The sequence below is a fragment of the Anoplopoma fimbria genome, chromosome 24 (genome assembly GCF_027596085.1).
Source record: "Anoplopoma fimbria isolate UVic2021 breed Golden Eagle Sablefish chromosome 24, Afim_UVic_2022, whole genome shotgun sequence".
In the NCBI taxonomy this organism is placed as follows: Eukaryota; Metazoa; Chordata; class Actinopteri; order Perciformes; family Anoplopomatidae; genus Anoplopoma; species Anoplopoma fimbria.
In genome coordinates this window covers 7,376,933-7,397,274 of record NC_072472.1, presented here as the reverse complement: position 1 = coordinate 7,397,274, position 20,342 = coordinate 7,376,933, and the positions used below count along the sequence as shown (strand labels likewise).

Below are 20,342 nucleotides of genomic sequence, written 5' to 3'. Positions count from 1 at the left end.
TGCAATTATAATTGACTTTTCAAAAAGGTATACAGACTAACAGCCCAACATAAGCACTACAGGCTACACAGTCAACAAGCTAGCAAAAGTCAACTCATTTCATATGAGGGTGAAACTTTAGCAAGTCAAATGCCTTGTCAGCAGAGACCAGGACAACAACATAATTTAACTGATGTGACTTTTCCAGTATTTGTGTAGTGCAAATTAAAAATGGACAGTTGAAGCCACTTAAAGTTTATTAGATCGCTGTCACGTTCATTTCGAAAGAGTACTGATTGTGCAACGCTTGTGTTTATCATTAGCATACTTCCAAATATGTTCAGTGATTCAAACAGGCCTGGTGTTGTGCTCTGCCTGAGCGAGTCAGACCCACAAAAAATAGCAACAACCATGACAAAAAATGAGAGCAAATGGCTAAAAATGGCTACAAGCATGGATGAGATTGACACAGCTGTACAGGTTTGTTGTAAGTCGACTTACAGAAATAACAACTCTCACTTGTCATACTGAGTACTCAAATCCAATTGAATGACAGGCCAGCATAACACGATAAGACTGGCAAGCACATTCACTCACTCTCACTCATGTGCTCCAGTTCCTGCAGCGAGTTGTTAAAACCTCTTACTACCCAATTAAAACTCCATTAAAATATCTTGAAACCCTTTAACATGACATGCCATAGCCTTAAGACCATTGCTCTACTTTCTGCTTGCTTATATTTTAAACCCAAATCTGTTCGTTTTCACTAGAAGATAGTTATCTCAACCAATGTCAAAAAGCAAAAACCTGGTATATTTCAAAATTAGTAATCTGAATGTATTCAATAAAAATAGATTTTAGCATTACTTGCAACACATTCCGAACAGAGATCCGTCACCAAAGCTCATGTCAGTGTGAACATCTGTTACAACAATGTGGATTCGGGCTGACACCATTTGTGTTTGAGCATATCTCTATCTTGGATGACAAAAGAAAGTGCGAAACAATGTGTGAGAGCTTTGTGAAGAAAAGACAGATGTCTGTCGTAAAGGCTGACTCAACTGCAGCAACCGTTAAAGAAATTAATTTGTGAGCTTGTCTGTGAGCTTGTCTTTTATCGGCTTTGGTGATTCAGCGCCAACGGAATCATTGGGCTGTAGTTTTAAATGTTCAGTGGTTTATTTATTTTATTTATTTTTTGTTAAGTATTGACAGTCAACCTGTCATTCAAGACTACAGCAAGCGTCTTGTATCTAAAGGCCGAAGTCTAAGATATCAGATCAGGGGTCACAATGTGGGCTTAGGAAAAGGAAAAGGAATTAAATAAACTCATGTCTAATCCAATACATTTACTCGTAATTTACAAAAGTAGATAAGGCCGTGGATGATCAAGTCTGGGGTGAACGAGGACATCCACAATTCAATTTTGCCAGGGGACCACATACCATTGAGAACACAAGCTGCAGCGCTGAAGTGCATTGATCCCACATCTGAGAGCAGAAAAGTCAAAGATAGACCTACCAGTAATGGAGAGTTTGTTTAGTATCCGAGCCAAACAACAAAAGTTTCAGTCGGCTTTGTTTAGAGGATCGTCTTTGCCTTAGAAATCCACTGTGCATTCAAGTTCTTTTTCAGGTATTGTTGAAAACATGGAGCTTAAATATCTTTCCACAGAACAGAATATTTTTGTGCTTTTTGTGAAAAAGAAAAACAACAAAAAACTGCCAAATCGCCCATTTTGACACCAAGTAGTTGGATGCCTAATATTATTGCCATTTCAAACAGCCCAAGACAAATGGGATCTATGTAACATCATGGGATGTTCAGTTGAAGGATGATGCATATCCTATCGAGTCATACTCGCTGTCCGCTCCCTTGATCTGCTACAAGTTATTGCACCATAGATCCCCAACTAATTTATTACAGACCATCATGTTGGCTCATCATTGCAGTCCAAGCATACCCTCACCATATTGTACGAAGTAGGCCGTACATGCCTGGGGAATTCTCTCAATCCGCTTACGAGAGGTCTGTACCAGTTAAGTTATCCTCAGCGTGGAGCATATGCTGGCTTCTTTTTTTTTCTCTCTGTGAAGCTGAAGTGTGTGAGGCACATCTGGCCGTTCAGTCATCTCAACAGTAATTTGCCTCGCAATATGGTCTTCAAGGGTTGGTTAGGACAGTGTCTTATTATTATTTTCTCCGATCTTCTCATTCTTATCTGGCCTCATTTTTCATTTGGTTGCCAGTTTGGAAAATGCAAGGAAGTCAGTCATGTTGCCAGAACAAGATGTGAAATTTTTATTTTTCTATCTGTTCAGTTGCTACACCAAGGGGCACTGAGTGTAGCTGAAAGTGGAAATGGAAAGTGTTTTGGCTTTTTTAAGTAATGCTTTAAAGCTGTAAACTCTATGCACTCAATGCCAGGAGGTGTCACAAGGCAAAATGTCAATGATCTAATTAGCCTCATTCAAAGTAGGGATACTGATATCCTCTCTTCAAAGAGCCATTTGGTTCTGAAGACCCAACTATTTAACTGTCCTTTTTTTTGTCCATTCTATTAGTCTGGTTTGAAGAGATGTCACCATCCCCAAATTATTTAAAGCAGAGAGATCAGGTTTTCAAGTTTAAATTCCACTTTTTGGGGAATTATGCTCTCTGTGGAAGCAAAGGAGGGCTGTTTGTGTTGGTGGTCAGTTTAAACTTTATTGTCGCCATTCCTCACTGCCTTCTGTGGAGGAAGTGCGGTATCTCACATTCAAGCTCTTTAATCAGCTCAAACAAATAAATATTATAATATTGTCAGCTGCAGATGACTCACTGTGTCATTTTGTGGGACCAGCGAATGCAATATCTGCTAACTTTTCGCCATAATCACTGCCTTGTAGCTGAATGCCATGAGCTTAATTTGAACATGGGGGAGGCTACTTTCAGCAAAAGCTGACAATTAAAGATTCAACTTTGGAGCAGCTCCAACTCCCTTTTCTCAAGTCCCAGGTACATTCTTAACAAGGGTTGGGCTCTTGATGAATATTTTATGGGTTTAAGAAAATATGACTAACATGTTTAAATCCAAAACTTCTTGGAAACTTTGTATAACTGCATTGGTTTCAGCATTCAAGCGTGCTGCGTCTTGCTTGAATGTATTTCATTTCTTAAAGTAACAAAGCACATGCGAGAAATATGCTCAAATAGCTTTATGATTTATTTAGACTGTTTCCCAGAGCTTTGGTAAATGTGTGCTGGTTTTGTTCTTTTTGAGTGCCTACTGTACCATTTCTGTTTTCTATTGGGAATGCAGCCCATACTCTTACTTTTTCAGCAGTTTTGGTCCAGAGTGTGAGAACTTACTACTGTAATTTAAAAAATTCATAATGGCTCTTCTGGGATGGTGGCTGTGACTTTGCAAGTTTGTTAAGACTTTTGTTGTATGCCATCCACCTTTCTCTCTCCGAGGTTCATCATTTTCTTTTATAGATACATGAAAAAATGCATTTGCATTATGATTACAGACCTTGGACCTACTGTAAACAGACACAGAAACCGAGTCATGTCCAAAAGTTTGCTCTGGCAGAAGGAGGATAGTTCCTCAGCTGAACTTGTTAAAACGGTCGGCTTTATGCGGGGTGGCTTTGCACTACTCCTTCCCCCTGCAGTCTAGGGAATTGCTGCCACCTTCAAGTGCAGCAAATCCTCAGACGTAAGTGTGTTAAGCCCAGTGTGCTTTGCCGAGGGTGGAAATGAAGACAGGCTACCCCTATGAAGAATGATGGCTCCTTCAAGAGGCAGCTGTCCTATTTTAAGCAGGCAACACACTACAATGTGCTGTCTGACTCTGCCTTTGCCTCCTTCTGTTTTTCTTTTGTTCTTTCTCTTCCTCTATCTCCATCTCTTCCACGGCGAGGCAGGACCTTTGAGATTGGGGTAAATAAAAGTCTCAGGATGTGAGCAGAGCCTCAAAGTCTGCGAGAAGATAATGTGTAGTCCCCCCTCAAACATCTTCAAGGATGGAAATGTTATTGATGCATGTTAAGTCCTCTGGGGGTTTCACTCAAAGGACATTTGGGGCCTTTCATCCCTGACATGAAGGTGGAGGGAAACATTATTTAGGCTCCGCAACATGATAGAGGTTTCTCCTTTCAGTGGGAAGCTTGAAAGGAAAGAGTCATCTTTCTCCACTCTTTGAGAGAGAAGCCTCATAATTGGCTGAAATAGCTGCCCTTTTTTTCATTCCTACTTCTTGAGGTAATTGGTATTTATGAAGTATTTATGGTCCATCTTTGCTGGTGTCAGCTGCACACAGAGCAAAATGTATATTTTTTAAGACAGAAGAGAATTGTTCCCTCCTTTTCCTTCCCCTGGAAGAAAGATGGTGCTTTTTTTTGTTTTGCCCATTCATATTCATAAATTCAGCAGAGTCATGCTTTGTTGCACTTATATAACAGCCTGAGCGAGATCAAGGGGCTGTTATTAATGTGAGGTTTCACACCAGGATGCGGTCCCATCTGTGATGGCGACTTGAGGGATGTAGACAATGCTTCTGCTAATAAAGAAATTTTAATCATGCAAATAATCCTTTAAACAATAAAAATAAATAAGCTCATGGATCAGTCCAACAACGATTCGCCAGCCCAAAAAATGGTTGCTGTCCCTGTCTGTGGAGCTTTTTTAGCAGAGGTGTGGCTCGAGGATGGTATTGTCAGTAAGTTGGATGGTCAGTCATTCAATCAATTTGTTCCAGATTGAAATATCTCAACATTTATTGGATTGGCGGAAACTGTATAGAGACATTTATGGCCAACAGTGGATACATCTTCATGACTTTGGTGACTTTTTGTGTTAAATGACCATGTCATTCATATTTTTGAAGGTTAAGTCTAATGTATTGATAACTGTTGGATGGAAGCCATGGAATTTGGTAAAGATATCCAAAGTTCACAGATTCCTAAAAGCTTTGTTCATCCACTGATGTTTCATTAAGCTTTGCCATAAGGTCACTTTTTCACTTTACCAGTGATCTATCTCAAAATAGCTTATGGGTTGCTAAAGAACTTTTTTTTATGTAACCTAATGAATTTTATAATCTGACTTGTCATCTAGTGCAATGGGAAGAGTGAACAATGTCTCAGAAATTTTAGGATCAAATTCCATTTACTTATTACTTTACAGTTTCCCTCTCAGATATAAATCATTTTTGTAAGATATAATCCTCCACTAGTCATACTGATGAAATAAAAAATTAATGTTGTTTGGTTCGCCAGTGTTTTTGGCAAGCTGGACAATGTGATAGCAATGACACACATGCAATGCATAATGAGAGTATCCCATCTTTGTCAGGGGTTGGTGGGAACAAAATTGTGTGTACTTTGAGAGCTGTGTGTTTCCCTTTGTTCTGGTGCCCATACAGTTCAGGCTTATCTTCCTGCTTTTCTATCTTTTTGTTATTATTATTCTGTCTATCCTACTGTACAGCTATATCCACATTCTGAGTGACTGAGCTAATTGTTCCTGCTCATGCATTCTCTGCAGATTCAATTATACGCCACTCTGGGCATCCTGAAAAAAAAATGAGGGTGGGAAAAAAAGGGATGTGTGGTGAAAGTGTGGGAGAGTGGAGAAAAAAAATGAAAAAGTAAAAAGCGAGAAGGGGCTTGGGAAGGTCACGGATAAGAGAGGGTGATGTTCAGAGATGAGAAAAAGAGGAAGATGAGAGCTAAGAAGTAAAAGCAGCAGGGAAGAATTAGAGAGGAGAGTAAGAGCAGTCCCTTGAGTCATATATTTATGTAAGGGGAAAATCTGCTCACTGGAGTGTACACTGTAATGGCACCCCTCTGTATAATGATTGGCGCTGACCTCCCAAATAAGAGGATTAGTTTGTGCCTGAGCTGGCCAGAAATAATAGACCTCACCTTAGCTTAGCTGAAGTTTGACACAGCAGAAAATAGATAGGGAAATAACAATACCTCAGCAGCCGGAGGTTTTCCTGAACCCTCATTCATCTGCATCACCATTGTGTCAAATTGGACATGCATTCCTGCATATCTGCCGGGTTCATGAACAGATGGCATAAATGTACTGGACCAATGTGGATAAAATATTGTAGTAGAATCATTGAAAAAAAGTGCTGCCAACTGTAACATCTTGCTGTTTTATTTTTTCATTTCCCCCTGTAACAACCAATGCAATGAGTTGCTGTTTCTGTTATTTATATGCAATGTTGTCCACAGGAAATGAGCTCTCGTTATTGGAGGTTTCAGTCAGGCAGTGAGAGGGCATGTCTTCTGCTCCGAAGAATATTGTGGCTCAGCAGTGAATGTTGTGGCTAATGTCTTACTGCAGGGCACGCGCTCCTTTTGTGTGCTCTGAACCAGCAGGATTAAAGCATCCATCTTGCTCTCCTGCTTCCCCTAATGGTATTAGGAAAAGGGTGGATAGGTTTCAGTATTCTGTTAAGGAATATCTGATATGGGGACTGGCTGATTCAATTAAGTCAAAAGCAAGATGGGAGGGAATGAGTAGCCTACTGGTGTAATAGCTTCTGAGCTGCATAGCTCAAAGTGGGGCATTTCAATCTGAAAAACTCCTGCATTACTACCCCCACCCACATAAAAACATATATTACACACTCATTACCAAAGGACTCTAAAGGGTCAGTGTGCAATTTATTCCTGAGTGCAGGTCATTTTGTGTTGTGAATAACAACAACAAAATGCACAACATCTGTCTTTCACGCATTGCATGCTGGGGATGGGCTCAGTCCCCTTGTGATCTATAGCAGGATAAAGAGGTAGAGATAATGGACGAATCGATATACTTTAAAGTCCCAGTGAAACAGAAGCGTGAGGATCTGTAGCCCCTGTGTTTTGACATATTTCACAGTGAAGCTGAATAATTGAGCAGTGTAAGGTCACAAGAGGGATTTAAATCAAATACTTCGCTTTTGATTGGACGACTAAAACGACCTACAGCGGACTGTTGGATCCCCGCACACACACCGCCCTTACCTGCTGTAAGATCAAGAGGACTGCTTCTACTTCTGGGCTTCGTTAAACTAGTCACCAAGATTGAAATTTGACAGTTATCTAGTATCTTAGTAATTATTTAAATCAGTGGTGCTATAAAGTATGTATGCAAAACATTTGAGTTTACTGTCCTGAGCTACAAAAGCCATGGAAAAATCCAAGACAAAACCATCAAAAATGAAATGTGTTCTCAAAGAATACATGACCTAACAGATAAACACACCACTCAGTACCAACCCACCCAATGTCTTCTCTTCATAGCATTTCATATAAGGATTTCATATAGTTCATTTAAAAAAAAAAAAACTGTTCCTCTTTTCTCCTAAATTGGAAAGTTAGACTCCAACTTGTTGGTTGGACATCACTCAAAAATATATACGATAATAACCTGCCTTATGGTGGCATATGGGGAATATGTGACGCTGTTAAATTCGTTTTTTTCGCATTCACAGTTTGCAGGGTGTGAGCAAGTTTCATGTGAAGTGAAACAACCATTTATGTTGTATTGTTATATTTTATGTCCACAAAACAATAGAGAGAGCAAAACATACTACACTGTCACACCTTGTCTAAGCACAGGAATGTGAGCAGTTTAACACCTAAAAACTGGCTTTTCTCCGACCAGTATCAGATATCGTTATGTTCTCCATCCCAAAACTCCTGAACTTTACAATTTAAGATTAATAATTGCCAAAACTGCAAATGCTATTTCCAACCTACCGAGGTTACTTGTTTTACATACTTGACTAGTTGCAGTTGTATGATAAGCTAAATCAAACAAGTCTTTTTTTTTTTGACCAAAGATATAGTTTACCTGAAGTCTTGAGCTGTGTTACACTTGAATGACTCCAAATGGATTTCTAATGCATTACGCTTAAGGCTTTCATATTGTGAGGGGGGCAGAAAACCCAAATCAGTTTCTCGACTTCTTCCACTTCATACAGTCGAGTGGTCAGGTTATCGCACCGTCGTTTGGTGTCTTCACGCCACCAAACCCCAATGCTGTCTGGAGCCATTGGGTTTCCATTACCACAAATCCATTCCACTCATTTAAAATTAATGGCATTGGACCTTCCCTGACCCCAGAGGTAAGCATGGCCAGGTCTTTTTTTTTTTTTCTCCTGGAACACCTTTGGGGATTAAGTTTTCCTATCCTTAGAAATTATATCAATGAGGAGATGGCATGGCAATATTTGGGGAACCACTTTCTACTTCCCTCTTCAGAATTATAGGTGTTTTATTTATATATATATATATATATCTATATATATATATATATCTATATATATATATATATATATATATATATATATATATATAATCAATCAGTACAAATCTTTGAAATCGGAATTTCAAAGATTTGTACTGATGGATATATATATATATATATATATATATATATATATATATATATATATATATATATATATATATAAATATATATATATATATATATATATATATTCCGATCTCCCATTCAAAGCAATACTTTAATTTTCTTTTTCAGTATTTTAATTTTAACAGCGTTATCAACAAATCCGTTGAAAAGACCGAAACCAATAACGTTGTATTCCCAACTTCCCTACAGTCTGAAGCACAACAAACAAATGGTTTCAACTGAAACCATTTGTTTGTTGACAATAGGAAAAACCTAGAAAAGCACAGGACTCCAATTCTAGGCGCACTGACATGGTAAAGCAAGGGTTAACATAGCTGGAGGAAAACTGGAAAGCAACAGTTTTTCAACTGCGTTCTAATTATATCAAATTACCCTCAGTGTGAATAACCTGTTCTACGTTATTTCCCCCTTTTATGGCAGCTAGATAGAAATTTAGACAATAGAGGCGCTCATAAAATGAAGCTTATCCACATTTGAGCACCAGCATTTGTCCTACATTTCCAGTGATAAGTGTACAACATCTACCAGATGGTTCTGTAAACACACACTCCAGAATGTAGAATATCCACTCATAAAACGGGCCCCCAATGCATAATGTCACACTGTTATAAGCTGAGCTGTATTACTTTTGCTCATTTCTCTGGCTGCCCTTATCCAGCATGAAAATGCAGGCCTATCGGTTCAAAGTCATGGGTTGCACAAGGCAGTGTATTCAGCCACCACACATGACATGGTGAATGGTCAGAAGGGGTGAGGATTAGGGGGTTTTGGGTACATTACCCTTGGCTCCTTTTTTTTTTTTTCTGCACCCTAAGGACACAGCCATTGGTGTTGGAGGGAGGGTTCCCCGGCTTTATCAGCAGGACAGCACCCAGCTCTCTAATCGGCGGGTCCCAGAGACAGCCGGAGGTAAAGGGGACAGTGGATGAGTGAGCAACGTCCAAGTAGGAAGGAGAGAAGGAAACTAGGCAGGGTTTATACCTCACAGATTACATCAAATGACAGCTGCTCTACAGTTCAGTGCATAACTGAGTCGAAATCCTTTTGGTGGGGAGGGACGAGGGCAGACGCAGTCCCACAGCACATTGCTGGTGATGAAACGAGGAGACTTTGCGGTTGCATCACAAGACTCTGAGCAACCACAGCCGGTGCCATCTTGAAAGCGTCCTTAAGAAGAGGCTATATGCAAAAAGACCTGAAAAGATAGAGGTGGGTCAGTTCATTGAAGTGTCTCCCCCTGAAATCCTTCTCCCTTAGCACACTTTGTCTCGAACAATGTTACCAGACTTTGTCCTTTACTCATATTTCCAAAGTTTAATTGAATCTCTAAAAATCCCAGAGAGTCAGACAGAGGCCAAATGATGGGATGGTAGATTGATAGTGTACTTTTCTAACTGCTCACGCAGGCATGAGGAGATTAAAAGGCCATATTCATACAAAGACAAAATGAAAACTCTCAGTCCAGTCTTCCAACTGTGTTTTGGAGAAGGCTAATAAGGTTTTTTTTTTTTTTTTTAGTTTACCTTTGAAATTGTGAAGCATTCAAGGTAAAGCAGCTTGATTCCCGCCTGGCAGCATATTTTGTAAACTCCTCGAGTGTGCAATACAATAAGGAAGTGCTACAGGGGGGAAATAATAGATTCATATTTTATCAAAAAGCTTAGACACAGCCACAATCCAGGTATGGTTGTAACCCCAGAGCTCATTGTGATAGAGCACATAGTGTTCCATTCTCCACACTTGATTTACTGCTCTGACTGGTTTAAAAGAAAGACAATAGGATTGGTGCTATTGATAATTAGTTTTTAATGTGCCACACTCATCATGTCCAATTTCATGCCCCTTAGGCAGCTGATCACAGATTTAATCAACACATTATTGCTTGCTATACTTAAACTGAGTAGAGGCAGGCTTCTTTCTCTGGTTGTGTGTGTTTGTGTGTGTTGTGTGTGTGTGTGTATGAGGCTTGTGGGAGTGTAAAGAAGACAGAGTGTTAGCGCGTGTTTGTGTGACCGCGGAGCGAGCGAGGGAAGTTGTCAGCATGTGCATCCATCCCAGCAACGTCCTTCTTTGATAGACATAGAATGTGTGTTCCAGGCCATTAACCAAGAGCTACGTTTGAAGATGACGCGCTTGGAAGCGCGTTGTGTTGTGCTGCGTCGATGGAAGCCATTGTTGTTATTGTGTTTCTATGTAGCGGAGGAGAGAGAGTCCGGGCCTACCTCCTCAGATGAATACAAATGAAAGCAGGGCTGTTATGTCAGGTTTCTTTTAGACCGCTCTCATAACACCTGGGAGCTTTTGTTGTGACTATGTTAGGTTGGCTCATAAACTTGTGTCTTTGGTTTTATTATTATATAAATGCAAAAAAGCGTTTCAATGGAAGGGCCGAATAAAATGAAACATTGGGCCACTACTCAAGGCTTGAGCAGAGGTCCTGCACTTTTCAGGGGACAATTCCTGGTGATGATGCAGATCAACGCACAGAGGGAGGAGTTTTATGTTCAATGCAGTTATGTGCATTTAGATAAGCCTTGCTTTCACTATGCAATTGTGTCTCCACCATATACAGCATGAATGAGTTCTTAAACCCAGAGATGAGTCAGCATTTTCTGCATTTAGGGGTCCCTCGTCTCTAGGTCAATGGGGTTTTTGGTAAGATGCCTAAAATAAGGTCTGTGGTTGAAAAAGCTTAAAGGGGCAGGTCACCTAAGAATCAAAAATACATAACATATGCATCAATATAGTTTTTTTTGGTGTAAATTGCCAAGTTATCAACAGATCTCATTTTGAGCAGTTTGATGTCTGTAGACTATCGAGTAACCGGATCATCATTTCAGAAAGAGACATTGCTGTTGAATTTTTTTAATGTTTTTTTTGCTTTGAGCACCACAAGCCGAGTACCATATAGGCACATTATTTTAGGTGTCGTGAAAGCATGTGACTGTGGTGTAGTTCGCAAACAACAATACGTGATTTTGGTTAATCTGTTTTTCCATACATGTTTTAACATAACACTCGACACTAACTGACAGAAAAAACTAAAAGAAAAAAAAAGAAAAGAAAAAAAGAACATACAGGGACATTTACCAATGTTGCAATGTTTACAATGTCATTTGTTGCTTTGTTGAGTACACTAGAATAGGAATGATGGTCAAAGATACAAAATAAAGACACTAATTATTATTTTCTTTTTCATTTTTAGTTTAGCAATCGGGTGTTGTAAAATGTAATTCTGTTTATGCTCATGATGTGTAAAAAACATTGTGTCTTATTTAATAATTTCACAAGTTGATCTTAAAAGAAAAAAGGGACTATAATAACGGTCATCTGGTGCCAGTTCATCTCTCACTGCTTAGCTCCCTGGCTGTGAGTAGAATGTAGAGAGAGACATCGTGAGGTAGTGGAGGCCTTCATTAAATGCAGCTCAGGCCCTGGTGAAACCCTGGTTAATGTCCCTATCATCTCTGGAGTGGTCCAACGTCTAGCTCCTAGTCCAAATGACTCATGTTTAATGCATCTCTGCAGTCCTTGTCATTTTACCTCACCTCTGGAGGTTGCGGGTCGGGATGGAATAGCAAAGGATCCCACAAGACCCATAAGGGGGCAAAGCGACCGTGCAGTTATTCTTCGCCCGCTCTCCATTTACTTAACATGGGGAGAGCTGCTCCATAGCTCGACTATTGCTGTGTAATCTCCCCAAAGCAAACCACACCCCTCCCACCCCCCACTCTCCACATCACACTGCATGAACCTGAACTCGCGGGTGGTCCGGGTTGACTGTGTGGCTCTCTGAAGCACTTTGTAACACTGCTTCCCGTGTGCTACGGCTGAATGCTTAAGCAGGAGACAACTGATGTTATCCTGGGAGAATTTATGACTTACTCTTTAGTCTTCAGATGAGCACTCCAGTTCGTAGCTTTGGTAAAAGCTTTTCAGGTGAGATCGAGGACTGTCAACTCCATCAACCTTAATATTTTGGTCTCTATGTTTTTTTAATAATCTATATATATATATATATGAAAAAAGCCCTGAAGGGATGGGCAATCAGTCTTGCTGGCTAGCGACTTTTGAAACTAGTGCTCTTTGCTACTTTCATTGGCAAAACTGGGCTGGGTTTTCTAGTTGAATGCTTTTTTAAAACTAGCTCACTGTTGTTGGTTTCCCCAATGTTAACGAACCCAAGCTTTATGCCTGCAGAGATGCATGGAGAAGCATATTTCGCTTGATCTTCACGGTGCATTTTTCTCAGATTTTCCCAGCTTACATGCAAATACTGCCTCCCTTTCACTCCCCCCCTCCACATACACACACACACTTACACACACCCACTCAATCTCTGCCTCTCTTGCTCTGGATAATGGTAATTAGAACATCACCATGATTGAAATTTGGCAAAAGTTGAAGAGGAAATAGGTTTTCTAATCAAAAGCCGCCTCGTAGCTGGAATCCATGCTTACTTGGCTGAAAAATATCCTTCAACCATGGGGGCCTAAACGGATGCCAGATTGTATACTGATGGCCAATCCTACATTCTCCATGCTTAGTTGGATTCCATACACATGCCCCAGAATGTTTTAGCCACCTATTTATATAAGTGTGTGCTTTGCTGTCATTTTTATGATGTTAGATGAGAAGATTGATACCACTGCCAAGTCTGTCTCTTAATCGAAATTCTACAGTCAGCAGCCAGTTTAGAATAAAGACTGGAAACCAAAAAAATTGAAATCCACCTACAGTAGAACACTGCTAAAGCTCACTGATTAACATCTTATATATAGTGTGTTTATTCATTTTTTTTTCTTTTTTAAACCCAATTATAAAAGAGAAAAGTTATGCCTGTATGGGGGGGGGGTCATGTGCTCGACTGCCTCTTGGCTTGGAGCATTGACTTCCTGCTGGTTGCGTGGCAACCTTATCGCTGTGGCCTATGGTGTCACTTCCCACACATTTATTAACTAGAGCTGACTCTTCCTGTTTCATACCGCCGATGCTTGAAAGGCAATGGCAATGATGTCGTTATTAGTGTGCTACAGTTGAGAGTTTTGGTGTATCACTGTCGGATTAAATATTTCCAAGGATGCTAATTCGGGAGGCGTGTGGCATGGAGCCAAATATAGATGCTAGTGCAAGATGTCTTCTTTGCACGACTTGTATGCCGTTTTTTTAGGTAATACCAAATTGTTTTGATCATCCAAAACATTTTGGTATTACCCTATAAAAACATTTGTGAATGAATTTGCCTTTGGAGTAAAAACCTTACACCTACAACTGTCTGTTTCTCAAATCACTTGTGGACCTATAATGATTTTCTTTTTGCAAAGGGAAACAGCATGAATGACCTGTCTTTGCATTCTTACCTGACTTTTCCCTGTACTTGTCAAGCATGCACCCCTATGCGCTGGCAAATGTGGGGCAAATCAATTAAGATGGGGCTTTGATTGCTAACCTCCCTTTCTGTTTCCCCCTCCCTTCTACCCTTCCCTATCTATCCTCTCCCTCCATCACAGGAGCTGCACAAGAACCAGGTAAGCCTAAGTCACTTCTCCTTTCCTTCTCCTCACCATGTTGCAGCCTTCATGCTTCTGTCTCTTTGCGAAACATGTTTCCTCTCCGCATCTAGTGCCTGTGCCCATTTCAGTTTCTCTCAATGTCTCACACATTTAGATTTCTATCAGCCACTCTTGCATTCTCCACAAATGATTTCTTCCAAATATAATGCTGCTGCCATTGCTGGTGACTGATACATCTACAGTTGCTTATATCCATGTTGTAAATAGCGCTGGTTGTAGCATCCTAGTGTGCACTGCAGTCAACCAGACAGTGCTGAGACAGAACTCAATGATCTGTTGAGTTTGATTCCAAAACAAAACGGCATTGTGTCAAAATGAGAAAACGTTATAAGTAACACAAGGAATGTCTTTGTACAGACAGTGTGCTTTTATGTAGCAGACTTGTTGCTGTTGATTGTGGCATGTATCTGCTTTAGTATTACTTTTTATTTCTGTGATATTTTAATTAGCTCTAATTTACTAAATATCTCACAGGTTTCATTCCTGAGATGAATGCTACCGATTGTCATAAACCTCAATAATATTTAACACAACAAGCTGAACTGTTGTTTAAGTAATTTTTGGTAGCTTTAGCTAAGTTTTGTCTGTTAGCAACCAATGATTAAGTTTTTCTTGACATTCTTCTCTGTATGTTTGGACTTGCAGCAATTTGTTCATTGTTTTGCTCACAGTGTCAATGCATTTATACATTTTTACAGTGTCCTGTCCTGAGCGATATCTTTTTGGAACACACATTCTAAGACAAATGTCGTTTTTATTCTCTTATTAATTCCAGTGCCTTTAACTGACTGTTCTTTTTGATGTGAAGCTACTGTCAGTTAAACTCAAAACCTCCTGCAAATGTTAGGTATTGGTATTGGTATGTATTGGTATTACAAGGATCAGAAAAAAAAATTGTGGTAACCAATGAAATTGACCAGTGAGTATTACCCTCACAGGTAACACGTATAAGGACCCCAGGGGTCCGAATACTTTTTTTAGTTAAACATGTTTTTTTTAGATTAAGTTAGTTTAAGATGTTTCACAAATACAATTCAAATCAGTCCACAGATGTTCGCAAAGGGTGAAGGTTGGATGGTGGGGTCAAACAAACACAGGACTTGCACAAAGGACGCCACTATTCATGTCCGGCATACACCCAAAATTTAACATTAACTTATTATAATCTACATTGGTTAAATCACGTAAAAAACATACTTAATTTAAGCCTCAACATGATATTTCACCAAACATTAACATAACAGTCATTTTGTTGCGTTTTTTTTTTATTTAATGTGTGTTTAAAACTGTGACCGTTATCTGGGAGTTCATCATTTCCCTTAACAAGTAATTGAGAATACAGTCTAGTTGTATACCTAACTTTGTACGAGACAGGGTTGTGAGTGACAACACATTAATAGGACAGCAACAACAGGAAGACATTTTACTGAAATATGATAAAAGATTTCACTGAAAATGAATAATGAAGCCCTGTCTCTAATACAAGCCTGTTTCACAGAGAGTCCTGCTTCTTTCTGCTGTTGAGGTAAATAAAAGCCATTACTGCGTTTTGAGAATTTACGGTAGATTACGTTCTGAATGATAGAAACGAACATTTAATTACAAAAACAAACATTATTTCCCTGGTCATAATTTGCTTCCGGTGCTGCCCTTACAAGAAGATAATTGTATACTGTAAATCAAGTCATGCTGCCTTCACTCCCCCTCTCCCCTGTCTCTCCTCTCTACCAAGCCTTTTAATCCAATTAGCGGGGCCAGGGACAGTTATTTATATGTACATGAATTAGAATTGAAAAGTAAGACATCCTCCCTTGAGGCCGATTGGACGGAGCCCAGTCCTTCACGGGACTGCCTTCGGTCACAAGCCTATGCTGCTGCCGAGGTGGTCTCTGCAGCTGGTTGCCAACAAAGCAGAAAAATAAACTCACGCCACCATTCACTGCCAATGACAATTATCATCTCGTTTTACTTGAATGGGAAAACCAAATCAGTGCACACTTTTCATCCTCTGCAGTGAAGTACTTGGGAAATATTGTTTCATCTTCTCAACGTTATCTAACTGTCAAGACTAAAAAAATATTTAACTCGTTCAAATTGGGACACTCTAATAAGCTGTCGTCTCAGTGTTCAGGTTCATCTTAGACGGATCTTTCTATTGCATTCCATTGCGTTGGATTGAAGCTGTAGATGTGCCAAAGGAGTCTGTAATCTGCCAAATATGTCTCTCTTACCCTTTTGAACTATTTTCCAATGATTGCAGTACTTCAGAGGGTTATGAATGTCACACTATTGGCAGCATGACCATTTCTAAAGGTTTTAAATACAATATGTCTGCAATCGGCATTAAAATTTCAAAACATGGATTTATAATTGATGCCCCTTTTAGTCCAGTCACGCAGATGTTGATGTTTACAGTTGTTTGCAAAATTCAACACTTAAATTAAATTATGGGGGATTAAAAGAACTTAATAAAAGTGCCAGACGACTTATTTTGGTTTAAATAGAAATCAACCAAGGATTATTAGATTTTGATTCATTTCCATTTATTTTCACTTCGGAATAAAAGATAAGATAAGATAAGATAATCCTTTATTAGTCCCGCAGCGGGGAAATTTGCAGGCTTACAGCAGCATAGGGTAAAGTGCACACAAGAGACATAGTAAAAGAAAGACAAGATAAAAATGAAGTATTATAAATAAGCAATAAAAAACTGTAGAAAATCAACAATAACTGAAATATTATATTTACAGACAGAAAAAACAATTAAAGCTATAATTGCACAGTGTATTGTATTGCACGTGTCATGTGTCATGTGGTCTGCTGGGAGCAGAGTTGATTGTGCAGCCTGACAGCAGCTGGAAGGAAGGACCTGCGGTACCTCTCCTTCACACACCGGGGGTGAAGCAGCCGGTGGCTGAAGGAGCTGCACAGAGCTGCCAGGGTGTCCTGCATGGGGTGAGAGGTGTTGTTCATCAGGGATGACAGCTTGGCCATCATCCTCCTGTGTCCCACCACCTCCACCGTAAAATACCCTCTTTGTGTGTTTTCGAAGTGTACAATAGTAAACTGAAATAGAAAGTAATAAACAACAAGACAGAGATCAATTGAGACAAAACCAAAACCATTTTCATAAGTGTGATTTAATGTCATATTTCATACACTGTGAATACTACAGGCTCCACAAACGGCTCCTATAGGTACCTTCAGATGTTCATTTTGTGTATGATAATTGTAGTCAATGCAGAGAAATGAGACTGATCAGCTGATCATTCTCTAGAAACAAGTTCCAAAACTGCAGAAGGGACAGTTCACCTCAAAATCAATGATGTCTGCCTTCTCTCAACTATATATAGAACCAGATGGCACTCGGCAGGCGGCAAACTCCGGTTATGAAAAGTGTAGCCAATGCGGGAATGCCTCATAAATGTTTTCATCTTAGAACGTTCTTATCAAGCGTTTGGTTGTATTTAGCTGTAACCTCTCGTGTCAATTCTAGTTGATGGTTATGGATAATTATTATTGTAATCATGATAATTATTATTATCATAGTGTTGCCAGGAATAGTAGTAGGATCACTTGAGCATTAAAAAATATATAATTCTGTCCTTTACACTAACCCAACCTGCTAGATGGATTGTTACACAACCGTCTAAAAAGCAATCATGGAAACTATTTGGAAAAGGCCAGGAGCTTTCATAAAATACTTGGCAGGTGATTGGATGAAGCATCTGTCAATCAAACTCTTTCCAAAGCAGTCGGGAGAAGAGCAAAACATCTTTGAAGAATGACTTTCCAGTTCTGGCATAACTGATGCTATTGCAGCATCTACGCTAATCCCTTCAGAAACCGCCATTATTGTTTATAACACACATTCACAACACATTGTTGTCTTGCACACACCGAGGCCACGCCCGTAGGTGCCATTAGCTCCTCACAGGATGCTGATTGGTCACTTGCTTTCCAGACACAAACGTCTTACTTAAAGCCTGACACGATGGATTTTGGTGCGTGACACGTCGAGAATCTAGCTCATGTGCAACGTTATTACTTCACTTTGGTAAACCAATTCCAAAAATGGACCTTACCTTACAAAAAAAGGGAGAGCTAGCAAAATATTTTCCTTGCTGTCAAAGGTCACAGTGCTTCCTTAGTTGACCTGCCACTACAGACAAGACTCCTCTCCTCCTGCGTGGGTGACTTGTGTGCTCGCTGTGTATGCCAATCAATAGAATGGAAGACGTGAGAGGATGGAGGTTGGCTGAGGGATGCAGCAGTTAAACACAAGGAGTCTTATCCATGTGTGCACAGAGAGAAGCGTGCACATACACACACACACACACACACACACACGCAAGCAAACACACACAGAGTACAGCTCAGATTAATGACTAAATCAATCACACGGATACAGTGTTTGCTTGTCATCCTGTATGCTTTTCTTTTATAACACAGGTTCAATTTCCCAGGCTACTGAAGCTCTATCAGCCTTTCCTCCGAATATGTATTCAGCAAGGTCATCTCTCACTGCACCAAGAAAATTTGCCTACCGCAGGATGTGTCTTTGCTATTGCAATGTCAATAGTCCCCAGTCCGATGCATTGCAATCTACATTTGTCAATACATGCGCTACTTAGAGCTACACCGTGAGCTGAGCATGCAGCTCGTTTATTAGAGAGACCTTGTTTTGACTCCTGCTCACTCAGGAGATTTATGCAGGTAATGATAGGATTATTATTTTTGTAAATCTTATTCAAGCTCTAAATGAGTGAAATAAATAGATAAATCATTTCAAATCACATTGGGATTTTCACTACTAAAACTGGTCAGGGTCAATATTTTACAGATTGCAAGTTTCTCATTAAGCAAAGCAAAAATGTGTCAATCAAAAGCTCCAATGGTGGTATATTCTCCAGCACCCTTTTTCTTATGAATGGAGGAAGGTAGTGAAGACAATCAATAAAATCCAGAAGATGAGGAAACTGCATGCTATAAAATATTACGATTGTAATCACACTTTACAGGGAGCAGAGAGGTTGGACTCCCTGCACTCGTCAGTAATGAGGGTATACACTCCGTCTGCTCAGAGTGATCTACAAAAGAAAGTTGGAGGACGTTACTAGAGTACAAAAGCGCAATTTTTGAAATATAGATTTGTATTTATTCATTTAAAAGGCTTTCTTTCTTTTACATTATTTTTTCATTTTCAACAAATTCCATAAAAAGAACAAAACCAACACCTATCTGTTAACCTATCTCTCCATACTTTTCAATTAATGCAGACATGGTATAATGACTGGATTTTGAAAGTAATTATCTTTGACACTTCAAGATAAATTAACCTTAGTTATGCTGCTCACTATCAACACCTGGAGAGTTAAACTTGAATTTAATTGAACAATTATCAAGTCATTACTGACACCTTAGAGAGCATGGGCATAAGTTACCGTGCATCTAACTATAAAGCAAGTAATCTCTCTCTGTATGTATATCCTTTGCCTATCTCGAAAAAGCATTCATCCAATTTACTTCACACAGGGCGAGTGTGTTGCTGGGGACACACGACCAGTCCCGTATTAATAAACTTTGAATAAACAAGCGAACAGCGCTCTGGTCTCTCAGGACTGGGTTTCAGGGCTCTGCAGACTGAGTGGAGCATGCTGCTTGCGGTGGACTTTTTCGACTGCAGTTCACTTTAGAGCTAAACTTTGATTCCCTGGAGTCAACATGAGCGGATAGCCCACTGGAAGCAAAATTGAACCAGTATGTATTTCACCTGTGTGCCTGTGAGGTTTTTCCCCCTTGGGTGAGACTGTATTTCCCGATGTAAGACTTGATACTAACTCATAACACCAATAATGTTACCGCCAACAAAAAAAACTCAGCTATTTAATTCCATGCTTTGCTTTATAACCATAGTGGTTATGTCAAAACAAGCAATTTAAAGGCCTATTTGGAAATTAGTTTTGCATAGTGTATTTCAACGTTGTTTCTGACTGCCAGCAACCACAACTTGTGTGTTTTTCATGGGGCGGATTTATTGATGGGGGTAAATGGCGTCTTGCTTGAATTTACACCCTTTCTCTAACTAGGAATGTTGGTATTGGCAGTGGTAGAAGAAGTACTTAATTTTCTTCTCAAGTGAATTGTACATACATTTACTTAATGTCGAATTCTAATATGATTTTGATGAATAATAATGCATCTTATTTTCATTTTAATATTTTGTGAGTGAAATCTGGATCTGCAGCATAACCATTAGCATTTCTCTGTCAGGTAAATTTTGTAATAAAAAGTTTTCCTCTGAAGTAGAGGTACGCAATAAGTAGTGTCAAGAAGCATATTTTTTAAGTGTTTTAGGATGGTAACATA

General features: G+C 39.5%; 1 protein-coding gene across 3 annotated transcripts in view; it reads left to right on the top strand.

Annotated features, from left to right (window-relative positions):
- cadm1a (cell adhesion molecule 1a) overlaps positions 1 to 20,342 on the top strand; it is a 357,276-nt gene that overhangs the window by 230,544 nt on the left and 106,390 nt on the right. For 2 of the 3 annotated variants that reach the window (XM_054626035.1, XM_054626033.1), the window contains exon 2: positions 13,911 to 13,928. The exons of the other annotated variant lie outside the window; for it this stretch is intronic. In XM_054626035.1, coding sequence (XP_054482010.1) covers positions 13,911 to 13,928 — 18 coding nt within the window. The remainder of the gene's footprint in view (positions 1 to 13,910; positions 13,929 to 20,342) is intronic. 3 annotated transcript variants of the gene reach the window in all.